The sequence below is a fragment of the Thunnus maccoyii genome, chromosome 18 (assembly GCF_910596095.1).
Source record: "Thunnus maccoyii chromosome 18, fThuMac1.1, whole genome shotgun sequence".
Taxonomy (NCBI): domain Eukaryota; kingdom Metazoa; phylum Chordata; class Actinopteri; order Scombriformes; family Scombridae; genus Thunnus; species Thunnus maccoyii.
In genome coordinates, this window is record NC_056550.1 from 18371196 (window position 1) to 18398875 (window position 27680).

The window sequence follows — 27680 nt, forward strand, 5'->3', positions numbered from 1 at the left end:
TGACAGTTTGAAGAGAAAATGTAAATAATTTTTTTTTGTTTTACCAAGATATTTCATATAAAGATTTTTCAGTTAGATGTCATGTTTCACAGTTAGGGTCTGTGAATGAAAGAGACTAATACAACGATTATGAATGAATTAAATTAACATAGTATTTCAAACAATTATTTACAAACCTTTCCCTGTCTGTCTCAACCGTGGCTTTGCCACCTTCCTTTTTGACAAGTATACCCATGACACATGCATTGGCATCAAATGGAGCAGTCAGGGCCTCAATCCTCTACTCTGGTTTTTGTTATAGGTAGACAAATGTATTTTTCTTATTGGTTTGCAAATTGATCTATTATTCCAACAATAAACATAACATACAAAACCTGAAATTAAAAAATAGTCAAAGTTAAGCAAAATAAATTGAAAATGAAACATGCAAACGTGCATTCAACAATTAACAGGGACATGCTATAGGAACAGTTGACAGCACTCATCTGTCTCAGGTGCCTGTCAGTTAGTTAATGTCCAGCTCTGAGCCTGCCTCAGGAATGCTTGACACCTTGTTTTGTGATAGAGATATGTTCAGTTTGTATAAGTTTATAAGTGTATTTTTAGGTGGAGCAGAACAGGTGGACCCAAACGTAATAAAGTAGTTTCTTAACAAATGTTAATAAACTACTTCTTTCATAATATGTTGAGGATGAGTTAAGTGAGTCCAGCCATTGAACAGATACCCATCAGTGTCTGGATAAGAACGTCTGCTAAATGCTCTGAATGTAGATACAGAGGACATGTGGAATGAACTGCCTGGTGTATAAATTGCTGCATCTTTGACGTCTAACTAGGTGTGTCAAACTCCTCAGTCACATTTCACAACTAGTGTGAAAGCAAACTTCATTTTCCTGTACAAGGACTTTCTCTTACTCAGTCCAGTTCAACAAACAGGGAAAAAGTCTGAGGGCATCTGGTGGACTGGTGGACATAGAGCCAGACTGGGACAGAACAACACTTTACAAAGTTGTATTACAATACAAATATTATTTTAGTACATAATGTAATTTAAGTAACAAACACAGTATAAAGCCATCTAAATACTTAGAGATATTGGATTCAATTGAATAGACAGTCGAATGATGTGTAGCAAAATACACCAAGTACAGTGTCAAATTAATTCAACTTAAAATATGTAAAATGTTATTACATTAAATTTATTAGATATTATTCATGTTACATTTACATCCATACTGTCCATATGCAACTTAAATCCTTCATTCTGATACAACATAACTTATAACTTATAACTCAATCTTCAAAATGAGTGTAATTGTACAACAGGTTGAAAATTACTGCCAGTAACAGATGACAATATTATTAAGTTGACATATTTTTGAATTTAAAATTAACTTAAATTAACTTGATTGTGCTTGTAAATACTGAGTAAACCAATTATGTCCACAGTGTACCCAGTAGTAAATTGCAAAAGTGCATGGCGTTGTTTGTGGGTTTTTTATTCCAATAAATTTAGAGGTTGAAATCATTTCAAGTTGACAGAGCTTTTATACGCATGATATCCACTTGTGTCCTGTTCATCTTGATATCACAGCCAGTAATTAGTTTTACATTTGGAGAAGCATTGAAATGTCACTGGTGTATAGTTGCAGCAGGACATAAATCTCAGATATCAGAAATAAAACTCCGACAGTCTTTCCATGAATGCTGAACAGGTGTTATATGTCTCCTGAGAATAGATTTCAAGAGGGATTGCCAACTCAGATAATTTAACACCAGAAATAAGTTCCACATAAACATCATTGATGTTTTGCTGTGAGGAATAAAAAAGATGCAGCTTTAAGTGAAAGGGGTTGATATTTTGACATAAGTTCAAATGATGCCTTAAAGAAAAAGTTTGGGATCATCTTCAGAATTGACTCATTTCCATGTTTTGCACAGATGTAACTTATTATTTGCCATCTTATAAGCAGATCACAAGGTATTTCCACGGTCAAAGCTAAGTTCAGCTAAGGGAGGGAGTGATAGGGAGTGATTCACATTTGGCATAGAGAGATGGATGTATTTTTAGGACACATTTAGATATGTTGTTAACACCATATCTTAAGTGTAAAGATATTTATCTTTTCAAATAATTTGTTTCTGAAATGTATTTTAAATGAATAGTATAATGTTGGTAAATGTAAGGTAAGACAATTGCCAAGGATTAATCAAGTACTATATAATATGTATTTTTATTGTAGTTGTCCAGGGGTTGGGTAGAATTTAACCTGACGTGCCAGATAGTTTGTGCACAGAACCATCTGACAAGTCGTCCATGGAAACTGTTTGGAAAAGGTCAGGTACTTTCAAAAAGTACTTGTTAGGTGATTGGATCAACCATCTGATTATCACTATCACATCCCAGCTTGCAAGGCAGATGGATTCACGGTACTAATCGATCCAAACCACCAGTGGTTTTGACAGAAGCGCATAACTTGAAGCCTGACAAGATGGATTCTCGTGTGATGCTGTGATCTTGCGAATCCAGCTGATTTGCAAGGTAAGGTAGAATTTCCATAAAAGTGCAGAGCTGACACAGACCATTAAGAAGTAGCAACAACCAAAAAAAGAAAATAACTGACTTGCTCTTCTAGTGCAGGTATTCAATAGTTAGTAGGTATGGTAGAGTGTCTTACAGGTAATCCTGTCTAATGCCACAGTGCCTAGTCAGATGTGCAGCATTAAGTGTTGCTGTAGTTGAAGTTTATGTAGTCCTGAAATATTATTTGAGCACAGATGAAGCTCACTTAAGGACTCCACATGCTTGCACTCATATTTGTGGTGAAGTACACTGAAATTTGCAGGTCAGCCAGGGTGGACCCTAAAGCCCTACCCAGTACACATATGACTGTTGTGCCTTAACCTGGCATTTGTGTTGGTTCCCGACAAGCATACAGGATAGGGTTGATCCAGCTCCCATCTTTCTCTAAAATGCTAAAAAAGGCAAATATTTCTTGATCTTTATTTATTTTCACATCTAGATTGTTTTGGTTAAATTAGTGATAAAAAGGAAAGCGGACACAATAAAGGTTTCAGTATGATCGAAACAAACTATTTTGTGCAACGTGTTGTAAGACCACATCTATATCTATATCCTATATATAGTCAAGTATTTCACACTCTGAAATAACACCCAGCTTTCAGCGGACTGAAGGCTAACTTACTGAACACACACGTAAACAGCCTGTCTGCCAGCTACCTAACTACATCTAGGCTACTTCTCTTCATTAAATCACACCATCGAATGCAGGTAATGTTAATAATTCATAATGCCAAGTACTGCAGTGATGTGACTGAATAAACCCTATAACAGTAGCTAATGCATGTAACACAACATTTGTGGAAACTTTTGACTTTAAGCCAACATGCTAATTTTCTGTTAATTATATTAGCTCCCTATACTTGCCAAAATACTCAATTGATGTGAATAAGTTTATGGTGACTGACTCTGTCAGTCTCAATCAGTTTACAAGGAAGACATGGTGTTAATTTGTCAGGAAGAAACTTCTCTTAGTACCCTCGGTATAGCCTAGTAAAATTATGATCTATTTTATTAATTAGCTTTGAAAACACCAGCCACACAGTTCTACATGTGTGAGTTCCAAAGCTGGTTACAGATAGTGAATAACATAAGATTATTGAGTAATTAAAGTGACCATTATCAACATGCTAAGCAGATGTATAGTTACTTTATCTTACAACCTGGTTATTTTAATGTGACCTATAGCAATCTGATTAACTTGTGGCAAACTGTAAGTATATCAAGTTATCAGGTTTCAAAGTTGTCAATTTCATTTACATCAGGACACATAAGTGAAACATTATTTTACATCCACAGCAAACCTCTGGGATGTAGGAGACAGCAACATCCAGCTTTGGACTGCAGCAGAGACCACATAGATCAACCTCATAAAAGGAACATCCATCAGCTTCTATTGATTTGGTTATGTTGCAAATCATCTTCAAGTTAACACAGACAAGTGTAGACCATGATACCACCAAGACCCTTCTGGTACAACTACGTCTCGTAGAAATTACATTTATATACTTCTAATTTGGTTTGCCAGTTAAGTTTTCAAGGAATTGTGATTTGTTTATAAAATATATAAACAGTCAGAAATAGATAAAAGAGGAAATCTTGTTCATGCTGTTAAATCTGGACAAAAAAACTTCAAAGCAAGTTCATTAAATTCATAAAAAACAAAGATGGTGATGCTGTTTTCTGTGAAAAATTAAAAGCAAAGTAATTAGGGATTTATGTACAATTGCATATAAGAAATAGAAACTGACACCCCATCTGTGAACACTTTTTTTGGGGGGGCTATCCCTTCATACAGCCGCTCAACTTTTAACTGACCTATTGGTGAGATAAGAAAGGATGAGGTTGTACAGGCCATCAAACAGTTAAATGTTGGGAAAACCCCGGTCCTGATGGCCTGCCCACTGAGTTTTATCAATTGTATATTGATGAAGTCATACACCTGCTTACTTCCATGTATAATGAAGGTCTGCACAGTGGCTTTAAAGGGGGACTCTTTTTATGACGGTGTTCTTTGCTTATTGTATAAAAAAGGTTATGAATCTTATATAGATAATTATATTTGACATCTTACCATCATAAATACTGACAATAAAATATTTGCTAAGATAATTATGAATAGACTTAATGATATATTAGAGAAAATTATAGATAAAGAACAAACGTGCAATTAAAGGACAGGTAATGTGGGACAACCTTAGTATTTTATGAGAAATCTTACACAAACCTGAAGCAATAAAAAGGTTTTTATATTATTGGTATTGATAAAAAAAAAAAAAGCATTTGACTACATTTCCTGAGATTATCTCTGGGCTGTGATGAAAGCATATGGCTTTTCTGGTGGCTTTATTCACTTGGTGAATGTCTGTACTTTAAATGAAGTGATCATGTATATGTCAATGGGTTTTTAACTGAGGCTTTTGAAGTGGAGAGAGGTGTGAAGCAGGGCTGTCCATTGAGCACAGCTCTTTATCTTTTAGCCATCAGCCATCTAATTAAATATATAAACAATGACATTTTGCTAGAACATGTGTAGGCCATGCACACAAAGTCACTGCTATTGCTTACACTGACTGCATTACCATCATTATAAAAAAACAGTCAAAGATGAACATGCTTCTGGAGCAAAACTAAATTACAACAAAACAGAGGGTGTTTGGATCGGAGTGGAGAGGGACAGACAAAACATTAATATTGAAGTCAAACAAGAAATTAAAATACTCAATCTGAACATTTGTAACAGTGAATGTAGTGAAAGAAACTGGGAGAAAAAAATGTGTGAAATTGAAGAAGAGGTACAGAAATGGGAAAACAAAGATTAATTGCGATTACGACAAATTATGAAACAAGTAAACAACGAGTAAATATTGTCAAAACCTTCATCTTATCCAAGCTAGTTTTTCTAGTGAATATTTTTCCTCCATCCAACAAAATATCCCAATTAAAAAAACTGTGTGCCAACCTAATCTGGGGAACAACCAGGGAAGTCACCAAGAGAGAATTACAGCATAAAAGCAAAGAATATGGTGGTTTGGGTGCTGTAGAGCTTGGTGACAGAAATTGTTTTTATAAAAACATATCTGCTGCCATTACCAGAAATGCTCTCTGGGGAAAAAAAGGAGAGGCAGGGCAAGACATAGCCCTGATTATAAATTATTATACAGTGATTTTATTACACAATTCAAACATTTACAGCTCAGCTCAACTCAGCTGACAGCTTTGAAATTGCTTTGGTTCAAAGGAGATTCAGTATGGAATGCTCAGCTTACTGTAAGATAATAGAGGTGGAACATCATTACTGCCAAGGTTTCAGAGCTCATGTATTGTTCCTAAATTTCGCAATCGATTGCACGATTGGTATTTTTGTGTGAAATGCAAAAAACAAAACTGCATCAAGGAGTCTGTTTTCATAGAGATTTTTAGAGCGTCCTCACATGAATGTTTCAGTCTTTTGTTTTGTTTTTTACAGTAATTAGGGACCGAGCCCAAAAGGCAGAGGACTACTGTAAAACAAATGTAAAACTATTGTATTTCGTGTGTTTGTTTCTTTCTTCTTCTTTTTCTTCTTTCTTTATTATTACGCCACTTCAACCCTTAATTTGGCCCCCTAAACATGCTCAAAAACTTGGCACGCACATCAGGTCTGGTGAAAAATTTGATAAAATGTAAAAACTATCCCCCAAACTGCCAAAATGTGCTCGATAGCGCCACCTATGTATCTAATATGGCTGCCACGGCCCGTAGGAATGTCGTAGAGAAATCAAACCAAAACTCAATTATTCATCTCATCAAGACCTACAAATCATACACTGACACCCCTGACCTAAATCCAACAGGAAGTCTGCAATATGCCCATCAAAGTACGACTTTGCGCCAATTTTGGCCCCCGAACAAACACTATCTCCTCCGAGGGTGTTAATGGTATCGGCTTCAAACTTAAATAGGTGACTTATGACACTATGCTGAAAAAAACTTGTTAAAAACGTAATAACTCGAAAGGTTTAGATTTTATAAGCCCTCAAAGTTGCAGTGCCATATCACACCTTACAATGTAAAACAATGGGGAGGCAATTTATGGGCATGAACTTCATGTCAAACAGAGGCTTCTGACGCCTAAACTATAAGTCTGACCATTTTCAAACCTTTATCAATGGATTCGCCACAAAATTTCTTAGTAAAAGACATGACTTTCAATGTAAAAAGTCCCAAAGTCATGAGATTTATGAGGAGATTTCATAAGAAGAGTACTCCTTTCCAACTGCTCCTCGTTATGTCACTCCCTCAGTGCTGTGAAACATTCCGCAATACACACTCATTATCAAATCACAGGAGGAGCAAGAAAAGACTTTAAAACTCACACTCTAATATCTCAAAAACAATAAAAGATAGAAAAAACATGTAAATTCAAGATTTGTAGGTCAAAGTCTCATGACTCATTTAAAGTTCAAATGAGCAGTAAATGTTCAAAAAGGTGTGGGTTCACTCACACTCTCCATTCAAATATATGAGTATTTTTCTGTGTCCAGCTGCAGTTACTTATTGTCTCTACACACCTGACAGTACACATTTCAATCAAACTTTGACCAGGTCATGTGGGTTAAAAGTCTTTACTTTTCTAAAAATAGACTTGATGAAAATTAGGAAATTAATTTTTTACACACAAACTCATCAAGAGTTTTCAATTTACTAATTGAAATTCAAGTGAATGGGCCCAAAACTTGCATGATTTTGATGACACAGGTGTGAGCAAGACAGACATGTCTCACCCTGCAGAAAATGCTCATCCTGTCAATCAAACTTTCAAAATAAAAGCACACCACACTTGAAGAAGACAAGAAATATCCCTCATTTTTAAAAAGCAAAATGATCTGATCCTGACGGGCCAGAGTGCGAGGTCGCGACCAACGCTGCTTGCAGCTTTAATTATATAAGCTCTTCTCTGTCACTTGTGCATACATTCATAATTAAAGACTTCACCAAAATACAATTTACTGTTTTTCATTTGTTAGGTCCCCACTCGGACTACCCTGATAAGCAACTTTCAAAACCAATGTTGGATTTTGTCAGTTTGCCTATTTTATCATTAACTGGACACCAGCTCTGAGTAAGAATTTAGGGAAGACTGTCCTGTTGAATTGAATTTATTTTCAATATAATTCCATCCATAAATAATACAGTGACAAAATGTATGACTATTTTTGGTTTCTGTAATAAAACATCTAAAAGTAAAATTCTTATCAGATGGGGGTCCTTGACGTGAAAAAGTTTGAGAACCACTGATCTAGAGAATTCTTGAGATTACTTTAAATGAAAATGTATCCATGTACTATACATTGAATAGATTATAGTCAGTTGAGAACATACATTTTTAAAGTTTTTTCTTTTTTGCACTATCAAGAAATTAAACTAATCTCAGTGCAATCCCATAGCCACATCAATTATAAGTTTAATACATGGATTCAATTAGGTCAGATGAAACCTAAATGATGTTCAGTGGGAAACTGGTGTCGTATATGACAGTTAAAGATCATATTATCCCTTTACTGCTTTTTGACCTTCACGCCCTCTCATTTATAGATGTTTTGATTTTTAATCTTTCTGATGAATCAAATGAGGACCTGAAATGAGTATAATGTTGCATTTTGGGGTGGGAACTATGCCACACAAGAATAGGGTACAATAAATTTGACTATTTTAAATCATTTAAGAAAGTGGTTTATATACATATTCTATTTTTATATATATTCCTAAACTGTTTGTTGCCTTAGTCTACTTGTTAGGAAAACACCATGCTCAATTATGAAGATGTATTATGATGTAAAATATAGAAAATATAAAAACATTTTTGGTCCTCATAGAGGTAGATATTCTTATGCGTAGAATAATCTATATTTGTCATTTATGATTGCATTTTGTGAAGTGCAGTGGAATATGGCCACATTTAACCATACAAATGTATTGTTTCACAACCAAAAGCTACTACCTCTTGAGGTTCCATATATTTTTTTGATTGATACATTATTTGAAGATCCTGTAATAAGTGGTATGTATCAGGCAGCAGGGGTGGGACCCAAATGCAGATCATAGTGGCAGGACTGGAACAGTCCAGTGAGTTTATTGTCCAAAGTGAAGATACAAAAGCTTACAGGCATGGGTGTCAAGTCCAAACTGTCCAAACAGCAGTGATATTAGATTCACAGAGTTGCAGGGATGAGATATGGAAAAGTCCAGCAGGCAGGCAAGCTGGTGCAGAAATGTTACTGGTTCTGGTAACCAAAAACAGAAGCTCAAGAGCACTGACAAAAAGCAACATGACAACAACAATGATCTGACAAAGGAACAAAACATATGGGCCAGTATATGAAGTGAGTGGTTGATGAGGGAATGAGTTGCAGGTGAGGAGTGAGCGTAGTAGGACAGGTAGCTGGAGGACTGATGAGAAATGGGAACAGGTGTGCAGATGGGAAAAAAGGGAAAGTCTCAGGGCATCTGGTGGACAGTTTGAGGATGGCGGGTCTGGGGAGTTGGAGGACAGAACATGGCCTGGGAGAAGTGAACAGGGACTAGAGACAGAGACAGAGAGTAATGCAGAGGGCTGGGAATGAGAGAGTGTGGCTGCAGAGAGGGACTCAGGAGCAGATTGTAACAGATCCAAATTAAAATGAATAAATAATTAAATAAATTGGGCTCAATGGGTAATACTCTCCTCCAATTACAGGAGCCGTAGCTCAGGATGTGCCTACTGATTACATATGTCTCACACAGTATATAAGGCAGCGGCTCACTGCCACTCTTATTCTTCTCAGTTCAGCAAGGGCGAATCTGCTCAATCTTACCTCTAGACGGATGGAGTCACTGCTCCAGCAAGCACCAGACATGCCTTCTGCTTTGATTGCCTTGGACAGGACCACGCTGAGAGTGACATGATGCAGCCACCACCCTGCATTCACTGCTGAGGACTTCCTCTGATTCAACGCCAGCAACGGTGGGACCATTTTCGGCTGTGTGATGTCTCACTCCGCTGCGACGAGAGCAACCTGGAGCTTGAGATAAATCCTTGCATTGATGACGAGTTCCCCGCTTTGTCCAGTGCCCTTCCGTCACCAACATCACTGACCTTCGGAAATCCACCTCTGACTTCAGTTCACTAATGTAGGACATTACATGTCTGCTTAGTGTTAACACTGTCTCCCATTGTTCTCGTCACTATCCTTCATGGAGCTGGCATACTAGGCTTATCTCTCGAGTTAACGACCAGTTGCATTATCTCCTCCTTAATGAGGAGTAATTGTAATATGGCAGAAGTATTGGTTTTATTTTTTGTTTGCTGTGCTTTTATGTTGCATGATTTTAGATTGTATTTAGAATAGTTATTATTGTGCTTGCTTTTATGTTTGTTTGCATGCTTTTAGTCTGAATTCTGCCATGTTGTGTTGAGAGTGTTTACTCCCCGCCATTGATTGCACCAGAAGGAGCGACTAAAACACTCGGGTTGCAAATAAAGGCCGGGGAAAAACAACATGGCGCAGCGCAGGAAAAGAGACAAAGGACTCAGGAGTGAAAGAACAGAAGAGCACGAGTCTGGAGGCAGGACGGCAGAGGACGGGGAGCAGTAGTTAGCTCTGCCTGCAGTTGAGGCATGATGCAGGTGTGGGCAGCTTGGCCATGGAGCCTCCCTCTCTCCCTTTGCATACCTAGGGGCACACCGTGGTGGAATCATGGGGGAAGAGGGAGAGAGGGAGAAGGCCTGCAAGCTGCCTTGCCATGGCAACCTGAGACCGCAGGCGGGGTGACGCTCCCCAGCCCTCCATCCGTTACAGACAGAGCCGGAGCAGAGCCGACGTCACACAGCATACAATGGCGCAACACACAACGGGCAGAGTACAAACTCTGCCCAAAATTGTGAGTACAAAGAAAAGAGTACGCTTGGTCTTAGTGCAGCGTGGGTGTTGTGAAGGCACGTTACTGCTGATTCTTGTGTCTTTAGTGAGCAGTGGTGGCTGCTGCCCGTGTGGGGTGGCGGTGGCTTCAAAAAGACAGAGTGGACTGCTGATGAACCTCCACTATGAGGAAAGGGCTGGCGTCTCCTCCACCTGCAGAGCAACAGGGTCGGTCACCGCTTCGGGTTCGCCAGGGCCTGCTGCTCTGGCGGACTACATTCCTCTTCCCCAATTGGACTGTGTGTTGCAGCATTAAGGACTCTTATCTGGATTGGGCTTCTTTGAGTGCATTTTAACATTTTAGTTTTAGTATTTCTTTAGTTTTAGCATTTTATAGTTTCAGTATTTTTTTTTCAATATTTTATAATTTAATCTACATTTTAGTAATTTGTAGTTTTAGTAGTGTATTTATAGTTTTACTGTTTTTTAGCCTAGTTTTAATTTATTGTATGATCCTGGCATTAAATGAATCCTCGACTGATACAGTTCTGTTGTCTTCCTTGGTTGCTACGTGTTGCTCTCCACCTGATTTTTATTTTAAACAAAACCCCTTCCCTTTATTACATAATGCCCCAGGCCTGCACATGAAACAAGGAGAGTTCATGTTTGTTTCCCTCCCCTCTGGTTATTTCTGTGGGATATACAGAGGGGAACGAACACATTGACACAACATCAAATGCTGTGATGGTGATGCATTCACGGACCACACCATCGGTTCAGTCCTTTGATATCGGCCCCCATGGGCCAATCTTCCATTTATGTAAGGTTTGGAGGGTTTTTGACCCTGGCAAGGTTAGGCCATGGTTATATCCAGTTTCATGTTCATGTTAACTGGGCTGGGTTGGGCCCCCTATTGCTCCGCTGAAGAAGCTCGGATTATAAAGTGGTAGGAGGGCTGCAGCAACTAACCTATAGCCAGTTGAGCTCATTGAGGCTGTCTGATGACATGTGGCGGCAGGGCGAACATTCATTGGGCTCCACCTACTGTACCAATAAAGTCGAGTAGAGGGCTGAGATAGAACGAAGGTTATGACATTGCAACCATAGTTCTCTAAGCACAGGCGGAGCCCTCTACCTATGGACCCTGCCACTCCTATGCCGTTTGCTGAAGTGGTTTCTGGATGAGAGCAGCAGTGGAGCGCTGCTTATATACTGTGTGAGACACATGTTATCAGTATGTGCATCTTGATTGACTAACTACATACATGCAAATTTCAGTCGGTGATTGCATTTGTGATTGGAGGAAAGTATTACCCATAGAGTCCAGTAGAGGACTCCACCTGTGCTCATAGATCTAGAGTTAGAATATCGTAACCATCATTTTAAAGAATGCTGAACATGTTTTTGTTAATGGTATGGTGAAAAGTGTAACAATGTTGATTATCCATCGGTTTGGGTAATTACCATGTTAATGGGAATTAATTGTGGCTCTGAAGGTTATATTTTGACTGTGGTGCTTTATCCATGTTTAATTTATGCTTCTTAATTTCTGCCTCTGTAAAATGTGAAGGTGCCTTTTAAGCTTGAACTTGACACTGCTATCACTCTTCCAAAAAGTGATGCTAAGCAGAAGACAGTCTCATTTTACCGGACAGTACCATGTGGGTATGAATCATGATTATTCCTAGGGAAGGAAAATGTTGAGCTGAAAGACCTCCCCATCCAGACAGCTAGATTCTAGCACGAGTTCTAGCCAAGTTAACTGATGTAGTTCCATCTAGTTACTGTGTTAAACACTGTGTGCTTAAGCGTGATTGACAGAAACTAGAGAGTAAATAATACAGATGACATATGAAATTATAAGGAAAAACAGTTTATTGAATGAATACATTGTAAGAAGACAACTCAACAGCTAGATCATATTTTATGATCTCTGTTGAAAGGCGCCAAAAGGATGTCTCTTATTCAGCAGCTTCAGACTAGAAAGAAAACAGGAAAAAAAAGATTCAGCATGTATTCTTATGATAAAAAGTAAATAAAAAATGGTATAAAATATATTTATCTTATAATAAACTTCAATAACCCCATTGAACTAAGGTGCCCAAGAATATTTTTTATAAAATATCGCATGGTTACCTTTCCATGATCACGGCTCTTGGCTCTCAGCTTGTTGACCTGGGACTCAGCGATGTCAGCGCGCTCCTGAGCTTCCTCCAGCTCATGCTGGACCTTCCTGAACCTAGACAAGTGAGTGTTGGCCTGCTCCTCCTGTTAAGGGTTTGGAGTTGAAGTATGTTGTATTTTTTAGTATTATATCATATTAGTATGGTTTCTTTCTGTAGTTATTAATTTGTGCTACATAAAAATTACAAAACATTTGACTCACAGCCTCCTCAGCCTGTCTCTTGTAAGCCTTCACTTTGAGCTGCAGCTTATCAACCAGATCCTGAAGTCTGTTCACATTCTTCTTGTCCTCCTCAGTCTATACAAAAAAAGGAATGTTATTGATGGAGTACAGAAAGAAAATTATGAAATTAAGAAATCAGGATAATTTTTAGTTAAATCAGAAATCACCTGGTAAGTCAACTCCTTCACTCTCCTCTCATATTTGCGGACTCCCTTAACAGCATCAGCTCCACGTCTCTGCTCTGCATCAACTTCGGTTTCCAGTTCACGGACCTGTAATGTGATGTTATACAGTTTGTGAAAACCTTATTAAGGGATTTTAGTAGTGAGAAAGATTTAATTTATAACATCCTAAAGTGAATATATTATAAGCATACCCTTGACTCCAGTTTCTGGAGCTGCTTCTTGCCACCCTTCATGGCGAGGTTCTCAGCCTCATCCAGACGGTGCTGCAGGTCCTTGACTGTGACCTCCAGGTTCTTCTTCATCCTCTCCAGGTGAGCACTGGTGTCCTGCTCCTTCTTCAGCTCCTCAGCCATCATGGCAGCCTGAAATGATGGGCATCAAGCATGAACATGTATTTGGTGAAGTGAAGTTGAATTTTATAAAAAAGAAGACTCAAAAACATAAACTCACATCAGTGATAGCCTTTTTGGCTTTCTCCTCAGCATTTCTTGCTTCCTGAACAGTGTCGTCCACTTCACTCTGAACCTGCACAAGGTCAGACTCCAGCTTCTTCTTGGTGTTCAGAAGACTGGTGTTCTGGATATTAAAAAAGTCACATTTAATTTGATATTTGTTATGTAACCTTGTTACACAACACATTGTTGTGTAACAAAGCTGGTATGTATACTATTCTGTATAAAGCCATTTTCTTGTGAATTATTGAACATAAACCTGAGAGTGAAGCAGTCCAACACGCTCACTAGCATCAACCAACTCCTGCTCAGCCACTTTGCGTCCTCTCTCTGTCTGCTCCAGAGCAGCTCTCAGCTCCTCAATCTCAGCCACCATCAGGCCATTTCTGCGCTCCACCATGGCAGCCTGCTCCTTCATGTCATCCTGTCCTCTGACAGCATCATCAAGGTGCAGTTGGGCATCCTGACAACATGTGGAGGAAAACAGAGTTAACTTTCTTTGCTCTTCAACATTTATTTATACATTGATGAGACCAAGCTCACCTTGAGCTGTCCCTGGACATTCCTCAGTTGTTTCTGGGCCTCAGCAGCCTGCCTGTTGGCATGGCTCAGCTGAATCTCCATCTCATTCAGGTCTCCTTCCATCTTCTTCTTGACTCTAAGGGCATCATTCCTGCTCCTGACCTCAGAATCGAGAGTGCTCTGCATGGAGTCAATCACCCTCTGGCTGTTCCTCTTGATCTGCTCCATCTCCTCGTCCTTTTCTGCAAGCTTCCTGTCAACCTCACCTTTGATCTGGTTAAGCTCAAGCTGAACACGGAGAATCTTGGCTTCCTCATGCTCCAGTGTGCCCTAAAGGAAAAAGTTGAACATGAACCAGTCTTTCTCAGGAAAATTAAAGAAAAAATCAAACGAATACTTGCCATTACATAAAAGCTTTTGTATTTTATCGCATAAGTGGTCTAATGTTGTAATTTAGATTTTTACCTCTGCTTCCTCCAGTGCTGACTGAATTTCAGACTTCTCTGTCTCCACAGTCTTCTTGGCTTTCTCCAGCTCATGGATGCTCTTTCCGGTCTCACCAATCTGTTCAGTCAGGTCTGAGATCTCCTCTGTAGTACACCAAAAGCCAAAATCCAGTTTAGAGAAACTTAAAATATGCTGTATACATTATATCTAGAAAAAGAGGTTTTAACACCACAAAATCTCACGACCTACACCTATACAGGTCAAGGAAGAACCCTTACAATCACTATAACAGTTATATTAAATATCATGGGATTGACATACGCTGCAGGTTCTTGTTCTCTCTCTTCATGGTCTCCAGCTGATCCAGAGCCTCCTCATAAGAGTTCTTCATCTTGAACAGTTCAGTGCTGAGAGTGCGAGCCTCCTTCTGGGCTCCTTCCAGCTCTGCCTGGCCCTCCTCATATTTCTGTTTCCATTCTGCAAGGACCTAGAATGATATAGATGAATAACAATGATTAATTACTAAGAAATATTTGTGTTTCACTTGTATCAGTGTGGTTTTGATTTCCTGTTACCTTATCAAAGTTCCTCTGCTTCTTGTCAAGGTTGGCAGCCAGAGCATTAGCTCTCTCTACATCAATCATGAGGTCTTCCACCTCACCCTGTAGCCTCTGCTTGGTCTTCTCTAAAGAGGCACACTTTGAGTTCACAGCCTCAATGGACTCCTCAGCATCCTGCAGACGCTGGGCAAGCTTTTTCCTGTAGTGAAGAAGTTCAATTGCATATTGATAGCAAAATATGTGGAATGTTATCTGGAAAAGCAAGCAATTGAATTGAAAACTAATTTAAACTCTGAAAAAGTAGTGACTTACTTGGCCTCCTCCAGCTCCTCAGTGCGCTGGATAGCATCAGTCTCATATTTGGTTCTCCACTGAGCCACTTCGCCATTAGCCTTGGACATTCCACGCTGCAGCTCAGCTTTAGCCTCTTGCTCCTCCTCAAACTGCTCTCTGAGCAGATCACAGTCATGGCGGGCTGACTGAACAGCATGGGCCAGGGCATTCTTGGCCTGATGAACATGGCAAGAGGTAGTTTAATTGATCTATTAAATATACAAATATTATCTAAATCTTATTTAGATACATAATTTGTTATGATGGAACATGTTGATTGAGTCATTTAGTTTTGGATAATTTACTTTTACATCTATCAGATTTGCTATTTAGTGTAGTATGTGAGACTTAGAATACAGTAATTGGTGAGGAAGGAGAAACAGGTGTGTTAGTAGGAGGTACTTAAGTCATAAAAGACAAGACTGAGATGTAGCAGCAACACTGCAGGAAGAGGGAGAGGTCCAATTCCCACAAATCTCCTTATCAGTTAAGTGGTAATATGGTAATGACATTCCTAAACAGGCAACCTGAAATTCACAGCAACTGTGGTGGTATGGTGGTAGAAAATTAAGCAATGTTTGAATTTCTCTCTCAAGCTCTTTTTTTTGCTTTCTAACATGATTGGACAATATATTGCACAAACTTTTTTTTTTCATGCATAACAGTCAGCAGATCTGGTGGGTTAGTAGTAGATTCTAGGTGAAGGTGGAGAAACAGGTGACTGACTACATTTGAAAAGGAGGACTCAATTCATCCCTTGTTAAAAGCTCATAATAGCACATAGTATAGTAATATGTAAAGTTGTTATACCTTCACTTCCTCCTCAATGTGTCTTTTCAACTCCTCAATTTGCTGAGTGTAAGCCTGCTTGCCCCTGGTCAGCTGGGAAACAAGAGCGTCTTTCTCTTCAAGCTGGCGGGAAGACTCACCTGAATGATAAAAAGTAAATGTGTTATTTATCAAAATCATCATTACTGGTTTTATCACTACTTTTTATCAAAAGTGACTCACCATTCTCTGTCTGCAGTCTTGCCCTCTGTGCACTTATGTCATTCAGCTGACGCACATTCTCATCATTTTTGGCCTTCAGCTCACTCAGCTGGTCCTCAAGAGTTCTGCACATTTTTTCCAAGTTGCCCTATCAAAAACAAAACATGATGTATTTAAAAACATTTACATGAACAAAGAAAATGTTGAGCATCTATCTAAGTTGGAAGCTACTGCTATATTTATCCATTATAGTTCACATTTCTAACCATAATGAAAGGCAAATATTTCAGTTATAAACAAAACACTCACTTTGGATTTAGCAACAGCCTCCATGTTGCTGGAGAGGTCATCAATCTCCATCTTGTACTCGCTCTTCTCCTTCTCAAGCTTCTGTTTGACACGCTGGAGGTTGTCGATCTGCTCTCCCAGCTCTGCAACACTGTCGGCTTGCTTCTTGCGGAGAGCTGCTGCGGTAGCTTCATGCTGCAGGGTTGACTCTTCAAGGTCACGGCGCAGCTTCTGGAACTCAGCCTCACGCTTCTTGTTCATCTCAATCTGAGCGGCTGTTGCTCCACCAGCTTCCTCAAGCCTCTCACTGATCTCCTCAAGTTCCCTGGAGAGGTCAGCCCTCTGCTTCTCCACCTTAGCCCGAGCAGCCCGCTCAGCCTCAATTTCTTCTTCCAGCTCCTCAATACGAGCCTAAGTTTGATGATAGTAATATGAAGAAGGTTTGTTAACTGGAACATATTGTAACAAGTGTTTTTTCAGTCACTGAGTATTATGTTCATGTCAATTACTAACCTGGAGTTCCTTGATCTTCTTCTGAAGCTGAGCACCAAGAGACTGTTCATCCTCAATTTTGCTAAGCAGCTGGCTGGTCTCAAACTCCTTCCTAGAGGAGGAAAAGACAGTTATTGCTGTTATAGTTTTAGTTTTGACTCAGGATCATTGTGTTGCATTATGGCAATGGTTCAATGTAAGGGTTAAAGATGAAAAAGAAAACTTACTTCTTGATTTTCTCCTCAGATTGCTGCTTGTCATTTTCCAGATCCATTATGGATTCCTGGGCCAGTTTCAGATCTCCCTCAAGCTTCCTCTTGGCTCTCTCAAGGTCCATACGGAGCTTCTTCTCTTGCTCCAGTGATCCCTCAAGCTTTTGTGAAAATATTGTAATGTTGACATAAATAATGTTTTGAATTTTTATCATGGAATGTCAATTCTAACACACAAGCTAACAATACAAACATGTTATCAAAAGTAATGTTTTCTCACATCGTCCACTTGCTGTTCCAGCTTTGTCTTGGCCTTGGTTAGAGTGTTGACTTTGTCCTCCTCTGCCTGGAGATCATCCAGTGTTTGCTGGTGAGCCTCTTGGAGGGCTTTCTTCTCCTTGGTTAACTTGGCAATAGACTCATCTTGAGATGCCATCTCCTCTGTCAGGTTTTTCACCTAAAAGTGTCAGGCAAGGTGCATTATTTCCATCACTTTATATATATATATATGTTTGAAAGCTAACTTCATTTATTTTCTCATTTTTCATAGATTGGTAGGTTTAAACTTATTCCAACCTTGTTTTCAGTTGCATGTTTCTCCTTCTCCACTTTAGCCAAGGTGAGCTCCAAGTCATCAATATCTTTCTTCAGCTCAGAGCATTCATCCTCCAGCTTCCTCTTCTTGCCAGTCAGCTCAGCATTGATTTCCTCTTCATCTTCCAGTCTCTCAGTTGTCTCTTTGAGTTTGGCCTCGAGTTGGATCTTGCTCTTAATCAGACCTTCACACCTTTCCTCAGCATCTGAGAGGTTCTCACATTCCTACAGTTTATTTTGCACATACAGTAAGTCAATAAGGTGGTTATTCTCTGAATGTACATAAATATCGTCAGAATCAATACAAAATAGAATATACACATATTTTTTAATGTAGTCATTAGTATTTGTCAATCTAAGGCACATAGAAGATGAGATCACTAGAAGAGTACATTGCGTCTTCAAATTTCACCTAGATAACTGAAAATGTTAGTGACAATATTCAATTAGTGTAGTGTGGATGTGACAGAGTCACACTTGCTTTCGTATCCTACTTACAGAAGCCACTTGCAGTTGCAGGTCATTCTTTTCCTGCAGCAGGGAAACCATCTTCTCCTCCAACTCCTTCTTCTTGGCCAGGGCAGTAGCCAGGTCTGTTTGCATCTTCTCATAGTTCTCCTTCATCTTCATCAGCTCCTTCTCAGTCTCAGCACTCTTCAGAAGAGGCTTGATCTTGAAGTACAGATTCATCCATGGCCAGTTTTTGACATTCATGAATGAACGGACATTGTACTGAATAGTGAAGACAGCCTCTCTGGAAAATGAATATGAATAAAATGTCATTTTTACTGCAACGTGACTTAACAAAACTGCTTTAATTATTTCATTGGACAGAACAGTTCAGTGTACTGTATGACAATCCTACCTCCTCTCCATCATCTTAACAAACTCTGTCCTCATGAGGAATCCTCTGCAGAGAGCCTGAGTCATGGTCACCAGACTAGCCAGTTTCTCATCTCTCATCTCCTCCAGTGTACCCAGCAGACCAGCTTTGAAGAACACCTGTGTGGTTGTTTGAAGGAACTCAGTCATCAGCACAAATTGATACAAAAGGACATATGTACATTGCATATGTATTGAAATTGTTCATAGAAATTAACCTTAGTGTGCCCAAACTTGTACTGAGTGTGATCCACATCAATGGAGCCTAGAAGCTTCTCTGCAGCTTTCTTGTTGTCAATGAACTGTCCCTCAGGGATGACGCTGGCATTCAATACTTTGTATCTACAAGAGAAAATTATGTTGTTACTTAGAATGACCCCACATCTTGGCCAGCTGTTTTAACTCAGATGATATTTAACTTGACTTGTTTATATTAAAAATTACATCACCTCTGCTTGAAGTCACCGTAGAGGATTCTGCTGGGGAAGCCCTTTCTGCAGATTCTGATGCCTTCCAGCACACCGTTACACCTCAGCTGATGGATGACCAAGAAGTTCTCCATAAGACCTGAAAGTTGCAAATTCATATTGTTTCAAATATTTCTTTATATCACTATGTCACATTTAGTGTGCAAAGCTGGGCTATGTGTTTCTAACCTGGGGTCTTTGATTCATTAGGAATCAGGCAACGGACGAAATGAGGGTGAGTGCTCCTCAAGTTGGTCATCAGCTTGGCCAAGTTCTCCTGTGGATCAGCAACACAAGATAACCTGTCAACAATATTTCAAGATGAGGTTTTTAATTGGTATCCAAAAATATGAAACAATACATACCCTGAAAAGAGCAGACACAGTCTGGAAGGAACCACCCTTCTTCTTTCCTTTTTTGCCGCCGCCACCACCAGCAGCCTCTGTTTTCACAAACATTAAATTTAATCAATGGTACTAAATAGATAACTTTGTAGAATCTCTTTTAAGTTTTCTTCTCTCTGGAAAGGTTCTTTCATAATTAAGTCACATGCATATATATATTACCACAGAGTAATTATCAGCTTTATACTACGCCTGAACCAAGTGTAAGAGACACACGGTTTCTAATTTCTCACCATCAGCTCCACCGTGGGTTGCATACAGGAAGGCCAGAAGTTTGTTTGAGGCCTTCTGATAGAGCTGAACAACTGAGTCATTCAGGGGGTCCTTGTTCTTGTCCAACCAGCCAGTGATATTGTAGTCCACTGTACCAGCGTAGTGAACCAGGGAGAAGTGAGCCTCAGGCTTGCCCTTTGCAGGTTTTGGCTTCTCAAAGGCCTTGGTCTTTCCAAGATGCTGATCATGCAGCTTGTTCTTGAAACTTGTGTCAGAGGCCTTGGGGAACATGCACTCCTCTTCAAGGATGGAGAAGATGCCCATTGGCTGAGGAAAAAAAATAAATTTCACACCATGGAAGCATTTCACATTTGCACATGAATCAAGAAGTCACTTCGACCTGATTGAGTACTTACCTTCTCAATAAGCTCAATGCAGGCAGCCAAGTCCATACCGAAGTCAATGAACTCCCAGACAATGCCCTCTTTCTTGTACTCCTCTTGCTCCAGGACAAACATGTGGTGGTTGAAGAACTGTTGCAGTTTCTCATTGGTGAAGTTGATGCAGAGTTGCTCCAAGCTGTTGAACTGCAATTACATGAATGTATTAAATTGCATGTCAATAAATTGTTGATCTTTGAATTGCTCAGAAACTTTTCAGCTACTCACATCAAAGATCTCAAATCCAGCGATATCCAACACTCCAATGAAGAACTGTCTTGGCTGCTTTGTGTCCAGCATCTCATTGATACGGATGACCATCCACAAGAACATTTTCTCATAGATAGACTTGCACAGAGCCATGACAGCATTGTGGACCTAGAAAAAAAGATTTTAGAATGAGATTTTGTCAGAATGATATTTTCATGTCAAAATGCAAATATTGCCCTTTTATACATTATTTTCAAACAATACATTTTCTTTATCTTACCTGTAAGGGCCCTATCTTACGCCCGGTGCAAAGCAGCGCATAACGCGACACAAGTGTCTTTGTTAGTTTAAGACTGACGCAGTTGTCGTTTTCCCATCCAGCGCCCAGGTTGTTTAAATAGCAAATGCTCTTTTGCCCATCAGAGCGCCCATGGGTGTGTTGGTCTTAAAATGAGGCTTGGTTGGGTCATTGCTATCTTGAGGCAGTAGAGAGCGATTGCGCTATTGACCAACAAAAACCTGGTCTTAAGTCCATGTTAAGTTATTTCAAGGGCAAATTATCATTATAGTAATATACGCCTATATAGGCGGGTGCACAACATACACTCACAAATAAATGGATTACAGTGTGAAAGATTATTATTGTGTATATTAACATATTTTTAAAAATACATGTTATAATGCTCAGTTATAATACTTATCAGAATTAACTAATCGCAGTAATGACGGATAAAATTGTCTAATTATTTGACCAAATCATGGCAATACACATAGGTATTTAAACAGATGGACAGCAACGGATCAAACACAGATAGACTTTCCTGCTTCATCAATACATGATGACATGAGGAACACATGAGGGAATAAATAAGGCAAAAACAATGATTAAAGTAAAGAAGGAAAGAACTCTAGACAGCCCCTAGCTGCTGCCAGCAGCAGGATCAGCACCTTGGAGAGCTGATCAAGTCGTGATAACTGTGTTAATGATTCTTTACATGACTAAAAATAATGATTTAATTTTTTAACAATATTTAACAAATATTCTTTAACATTTTTGAGAGTACAGTGATCAGGTTTCCATACTTTCAGCAATTAAAACCCCGCTGATTTTACCTGTTACTCCATTACTGAACAAAACGATTTTAAAGAAACTAGAGCTGTAATTAAAAAAATAAACCTTTTCAAAAAACAAACGAAAATAAATTTGCAACAAATTAATCAACAGGACCTCAAACTGGTGAACTGGGGCTGGTCACGGGAGGGTCCAGGAGCAGCAGTATGCTCATTATGGATCGTGCACTTTCACTTTGTACATGAGCAGATCTGTTTCCTCTGCAGGGAATCGTCCCTTCTTATTACTTGGCAAATGTGCCATCATAATAGCAATCCGCCAAGGTGCAAGCACACCTGGCTCTTAAAGGGAATGGGAGATGACACTCTGATTGGTTTATTGCATGTTACGTCGAAAACACACCCATGATTAATTAGGAGACTATGGACAACCCCTTTGAATCATGTGCCTGGCGCATCGACCATTTTTCCGCCGTTAAAGTAGCAAAAGTGGATTTGCACACACCCTAAACGCACTTTTGCCATACACTTCAGACCGTGCGCTTAAGATCGTTAAAACAGGGCTGTAAATTTTCTTTGTCTCACCTGTGGGACAGTCTGACCTTTGGTCACCATCTCATTTCCGACCTTGACTCTGGGGTAGCACAGAGCTTTCAGCATATCAGCTGAGTTCAGGCCCAGGAGGTAGGCGATTTTATCAGCCACTGATGGAAAAACAAACCTTTAGCTATCTGTAAACTGGGACATTTTTAGAAATATATGTTACATACTAATCCATGGTAGATTTCCTAAAAGATATCAATATCAGAATTACCTTCTGTGCCATCAGGTTCAGCCTGCTCCTCACGCTGCTTCTGCTTGAAATGCAAGCTGCCATGATGCATCACAGCACCAGTCAGCTTGTAGATGCCCATCTTCTCCTCAGCATTGAAGCCCAAGATGTCAATAGCAGTCTACATTGTACATGAAGCATAGTTATTGGTATTTGAACCATTTTCCCCAGTTGTCTTGAGCATGCAAGATCTATTTAACTAAAATGTTTTTCTTACATCTGTTGCAATGAACTCCTCCACATCATCAATGCTTTTGACAGTGATTTCACCCTGACTGACCATTGGGTAATCATAGGGGTTGGTGGTGATCAGAAGAGCCTCTAGAGGAGCAGAGTAAAAATACATATTATTGCTTAGTGTTGTCTCTGGTATTGTTTCAGTTTCAATTTCAAATTGGCAAAGTAACATACCCAGGAGCTCAGGCTTGTGGCCAGTCATCAGCTGATAGAAGATGTGGTAGCTCCTCTCAGCAGACAACTGGAAGGTTACACGAGACTTCTCCAGAAGATCTAAGAAAAACGAATTTAATGAGAGACTGTAAGATTACCCTATTACATTTTAATACTATTACTTTATCAAAGACCAGATTATAGCCCAGATGAATCTTGAGTCATACCATGGTTGAAACTTACATGTTTCAATATCAGCTGAAGCCAGCTTTCCAGTAGAGCCAAAATGGATTCTGATGAATTTACCCTAGAGAGCCAGATCATTGATAACATCAGTTTTTATAATTTCGTAACAAAATATCTCGAGATGTTCCCTGGATTACTTACAAAACGAGAGGAGTTGTCATTCCTCACAGTCTTGGCATTACCATAGGCCTCCAGCAGAGGGTTGGCTGCAACAATTTGGTCCTCAAGGGAGCCCTGTAAGAGAGGATTTGAGTTACGTAAGCTAAACATTCAAATTAAATGCACAATATGTAATTCCAGCTGCTAGGGGTCTCAATCAAAACAATAACAAAAGACGTAGTGTGTGAGTTGTTGTCTTCATTGTTAAACAACGAGCGGGTAAGGATTACTCCAGTGTTCATCGTTCAGGATGTTTTTACCAGAAGCTGAATTATCCGCAGAGGTTTCCTCCTTTCCAAAACAAACAGACACTGAATAAAGCAGTTTCATGTAAAAAATCAGTGTTTCTCTGATGCTGTTCAGCGGGCACAGGATGTCCGTTAGGGGCTGCTAGCCAAGCTGCCTCTAATGTTTGCTCAGCTTATTTCTCTGATAATTTAAGATCCAGACATTTTGCAGGTTTCTACCGAGAGCTGAATTATCCGCAGAGGTCTCCTCCTCTCCAAAAACAAACATACCAGGGGATTAAAACTGGTAAAAATACTGAATAAAACTGTTTCACGTAAAATCAATGTTTCTCCGATGATGTTCGGTTGGCACCGGATGTCCGGTCGGGGCTGTTAGCTGAGCTGCTGCTAATGTAGCTTGTTTCTCTGATAACTTAAGATCCAGACGTTCTGCAGGTTTCTACCGGGAGCCAAATTTTCTGCAGAGGTCTCGTCCTCTTCAAAAACAAATGTACACAGGGATTAAAACTTAAATACTGAATAAAGTTTTCCACGTGAAAAATCATTGTTTCTCCGACGATGGTCGGCAAGCACCAGACTTCCAGGAGGGGCTGCAAGCTGAGCTGCTGCTAACACTTGCCCAGCTTGTTTCTCTGAAAACTTAAGATCCAGATGTCCGATGACTAAAATGCTTCATCCGGTTAAAAGATAAAGTTAAAAATGACCAAAATGTAAAAAGTTTATCATAAAAATGTGACTTAAAACTGAATAAAAGTCAATTTATAACAGTTTCTGCCAAACAACCACAACGCTGACATATGATGTTGTAGGTGTATACTCTTTGGGAGATGCAATTGTAGTGGACAATCACAACACCGACGCATGCATCTTGTATTCTTTGGTAGAGGGGTATGACGCCATTGACAAGCGACCAAATGAAACCGACCATTACCGTGATTAAAATTATGAATAATAATAATAATTATAATTCTCCAGGTTTGAAAATTGTTGGAAACATTTAGGATAATGTAAGTACACAACTCAACAAAATATATTACATAGGTCTAGTTGTTTTTAAACATTTTAATGTGGAATAGTTACATATTATAGCTTTAAGTGTCCTCTGACAAATAGTTTTATCTTAAACAACCAATTTACCTGCATCTTGCCAGGTGTTGGCTCAGACTTCTTGGCTCCAATAGCTGCAATTGTTGCAAAGTACTGGATGACACGCTTGGTGTTGACAGTCTTTCCTGCACCGGATTCTCCACTGGGGTATAAGAGACACATGTCAAGATTCTGCTTTATTATCATTACATGATTTAGCATTACGGTTCTGTTAAACTTACGTAATCAGGATAGACTGGTTCTCACGATCTGAAATACAAACATAGACATTTCTCATGAATTCCGTTTTTGTAATTCCTTCAATTCCTTCCTAACTTTGACCTTACCTGTGTGCATGAACTGATAGGCATTATCAGAGATGGAGAAGATGTGAGGTGGTGCCTCAATCCTCTTCTTGCCTCTGTATCCTCCCACAACTACAGCATCATACACTGGAAGCCACTTGTAGGGATTCACCACAACGCAAAACAGCCCAGAGTAGGTCTGTAATAACACAAATAGAAAATAAACATAGTGTTAACATTTAGATATGCAGATATAAATGCACATCGCATTAGTAAAGTGGAAACTCACGTAGATCATCCAGGATGCAAAACGCTCTTTGAGGTTATACAACACACAGGGCTCGTTGAGGTGGGTCATCATGGCCATGTCCTCAATTTTATCAAACTTTGGAGGGTTCCTGGGAAAGATTTCATCTTCTTTCACAGTGAGTGTCTGAAGAGATATAGTAAAAATACAGTAAAAATGTTTTTACTAAGATTTTTTTTCTTCAAATTTAGAGTTAATCAGATGGATGTCCTTGTTAACCACTGTGTCAGTATGAATTTAAAACCACTACATGTTTTCCTAAGATATAGTTTTAAATAAATGTTAATGGAAAGAATGGCATCCTCCTACATAGAACAGGGTCTTTAATGGAAATAGATGGGAAAATGTTGTTAAAAAAGTAAAATAATCAATTGCCTACCTTACCACAGTCTGTGTCAACTGTGGCTTTGCCACCTTCTCTCTTCACAAGTTTACCCTTGAGGTACATCTCCTCCTTATCAGTCACAAAGAAGGCGGTTTTGGCATCAAAAGGAGCGGTTTGTGCTTCAATCCTCTCCTTCTCTGGCTTCCGGAGGTAGATGGCCGCCGGGCCATAGCACTCCATCTCCGCGTCTGTGCTCATGGTGGCACTTTAGTGGAGACTGAAAAGATAGTGTTAAAATATCAACATGATGTCGTAATGGTGTTGTATCCATCTGACGTTGGAGATTTTGACATCTTTTACCTCAGCTGGTTCCAAAAAATGATGAGTGGTAGAGTATCTGGTGGAGTCAAGATGCTATAAAAAGATGATTAAACGTGAGTACAATAACTTTTTTCAGTTTGGTTTTCTCATTTTAAATCTTCCTGGCAGAAGGTGGTAAAACTTATTCAGATTTAACTGATAAGTGCTAGCTGATTCAGTTGAATCATGAAAGTTCAATTCTCTCCCATCCCCTCAACTGCCCCCCACAATCAGAGAAATAGTACTGCTCTTAATGATCACTTAGTATACAGTATGTGTTGAGACAGGATGTGTACTGGATATCAACACAAATGAATTAATTGTGTGATTTCTGGAAAAAGAAAGAAAGAAACTTCTTAAATGTATTTGAAGTAAATTGTTTTGGAATAACATCTGCTCAAGACTACTTTGATATAACATGAAATTTCACCTGAATATCATCTAACACAAAGATAACTCTGACAAAGAATCATTGACAATATGCATTAGTAATTAGCAACACATTAACTTTACCGACTGATCAATGGGAATTCAAACTAAGATCAAAGTCGATACACTCACCTGTGTTGGGTGCCTACCAGTTCATGCAGAAGTCCAGGGCTGCCTCTTTTATAGAGGGTGGGAGTGCTTGGTCAGCTGTCGTCTCTCACTCAGTTTGGTCATGGCCTCATCCTGTTGCTTATTTTGTGGCAGTGATGTTTATGCAGCTTGTAAGCATTTTAATTTGTAACTAGAATTTGAAAACGACATAATGCAGCATGATGTTGTACCAATTGATTTGATTTCATCACAAATTTGAATGTGACACACAATGTGGGTGTTAAAATATTGAAAAAAATGTAAAATGTGACCATTGTTTAATAGGAAATGGAATATTTGCAGTAGAATGGACTACATTTCTTATAAGCTCTATTCAAATTATACTCAAGGCAAATACCTTCCTCACTGCTAAAATAATTTTACATTCAAAATGCTTGCTTTCATCAGAAATGTTGACTATGAACAGGTTCTGTTCAAAGAAAAAAAAAGACAATTTTGAGGGTCTGTTTAAGGAAAAATAAATATAAAATTATTTAGAGTGAAAGAAGGAGGTGCTTATTCATTTCTGCTCTAGATTAACTCAGTGATTTACAAACTTGTTATTATAAATGTTGGTCCACTACTACCTCCAAGCGCAGGCATGAAATGATGGCCAAATTTTACCATTCATTAAACAGTGCAGAATATGGTTTGTGTACAAGTCCAATGAATGTAGTTCTTGATTTGAAGGACATGAAAGTTGAAACATGTAGTTAACATCAACGATCTTTTTTTAATTCATGGACAGCTTTGGGGGTTTGTTTTGGAAACTCATCCAGATTCCATCAGTATTCAATTGCAGGACACTTGCATATATGAGATCTTTGAAAGTTTACCCCTAAATGACATTATTATAAGACAGTTGTCAACATACTTTAATTAGTTTTTTAAAATTCACCTTTAATATAACTATATACTAAGTCTTGTGAAAATTATAATATGTAATGCTTAATAATGCTTGACCATGGTAATGCTATATTTACCAAAACATTCATTGTGCTCATAAAAACTGTGTATTACTGTGTGTGCCAGTAACACCAAAAGAATGTTATAAAAATATATCATAATGCATAGCTGTGTTTGTTCACTATTTGATCATATAAATCTTATAAATCTTAACTTGCCAATTTGAGAATCAAAGCACTTTATTAAATGAGGTTACATCACATTAATACATACATTAAGGGCCATGTATGCATGGGGTTTAGTTTTG

The 27680-nt window shown here is 38.9% G+C and overlaps 1 protein-coding gene across 1 annotated transcript; it reads right to left on the minus strand.

The window, feature by feature from the left end:
- Positions 1-12407: 12407 nt before the first annotated feature.
- On the minus strand, positions 12408-25942 carry LOC121883510 (myosin heavy chain, fast skeletal muscle-like). Its single transcript, XM_042391808.1, has 40 exons — positions 25889-25942; positions 25583-25805; positions 25186-25329; positions 24939-25095; positions 24834-24861; positions 24643-24754; positions 23240-23332; positions 23096-23159; positions 22874-22972; positions 22680-22783; positions 22445-22583; positions 22216-22334; positions 20578-20727; positions 20326-20496; positions 19930-20236; positions 19658-19734; positions 19482-19569; positions 19275-19392; positions 19044-19167; positions 18809-18945; positions 18442-18697; positions 17926-18168; positions 17630-17806; positions 17365-17510; positions 17159-17249; positions 16667-17056; positions 16379-16505; positions 16178-16296; positions 15347-15543; positions 15050-15233; positions 14796-14961; positions 14493-14617; positions 14049-14357; positions 13765-13968; positions 13504-13629; positions 13245-13415; positions 13036-13140; positions 12848-12943; positions 12598-12729; positions 12408-12440 (listed from the first exon to the last, which is right to left on the minus strand). Exons 2-40 carry the CDS (start codon positions 25784-25786, stop codon positions 12423-12425), a joined length of 5817 nt encoding a protein of 1938 aa, XP_042247742.1. The 5' UTR covers positions 25787-25805; positions 25889-25942; the 3' UTR covers positions 12408-12422.
- Positions 25943-27680: the final 1738 nt, after the last annotated feature.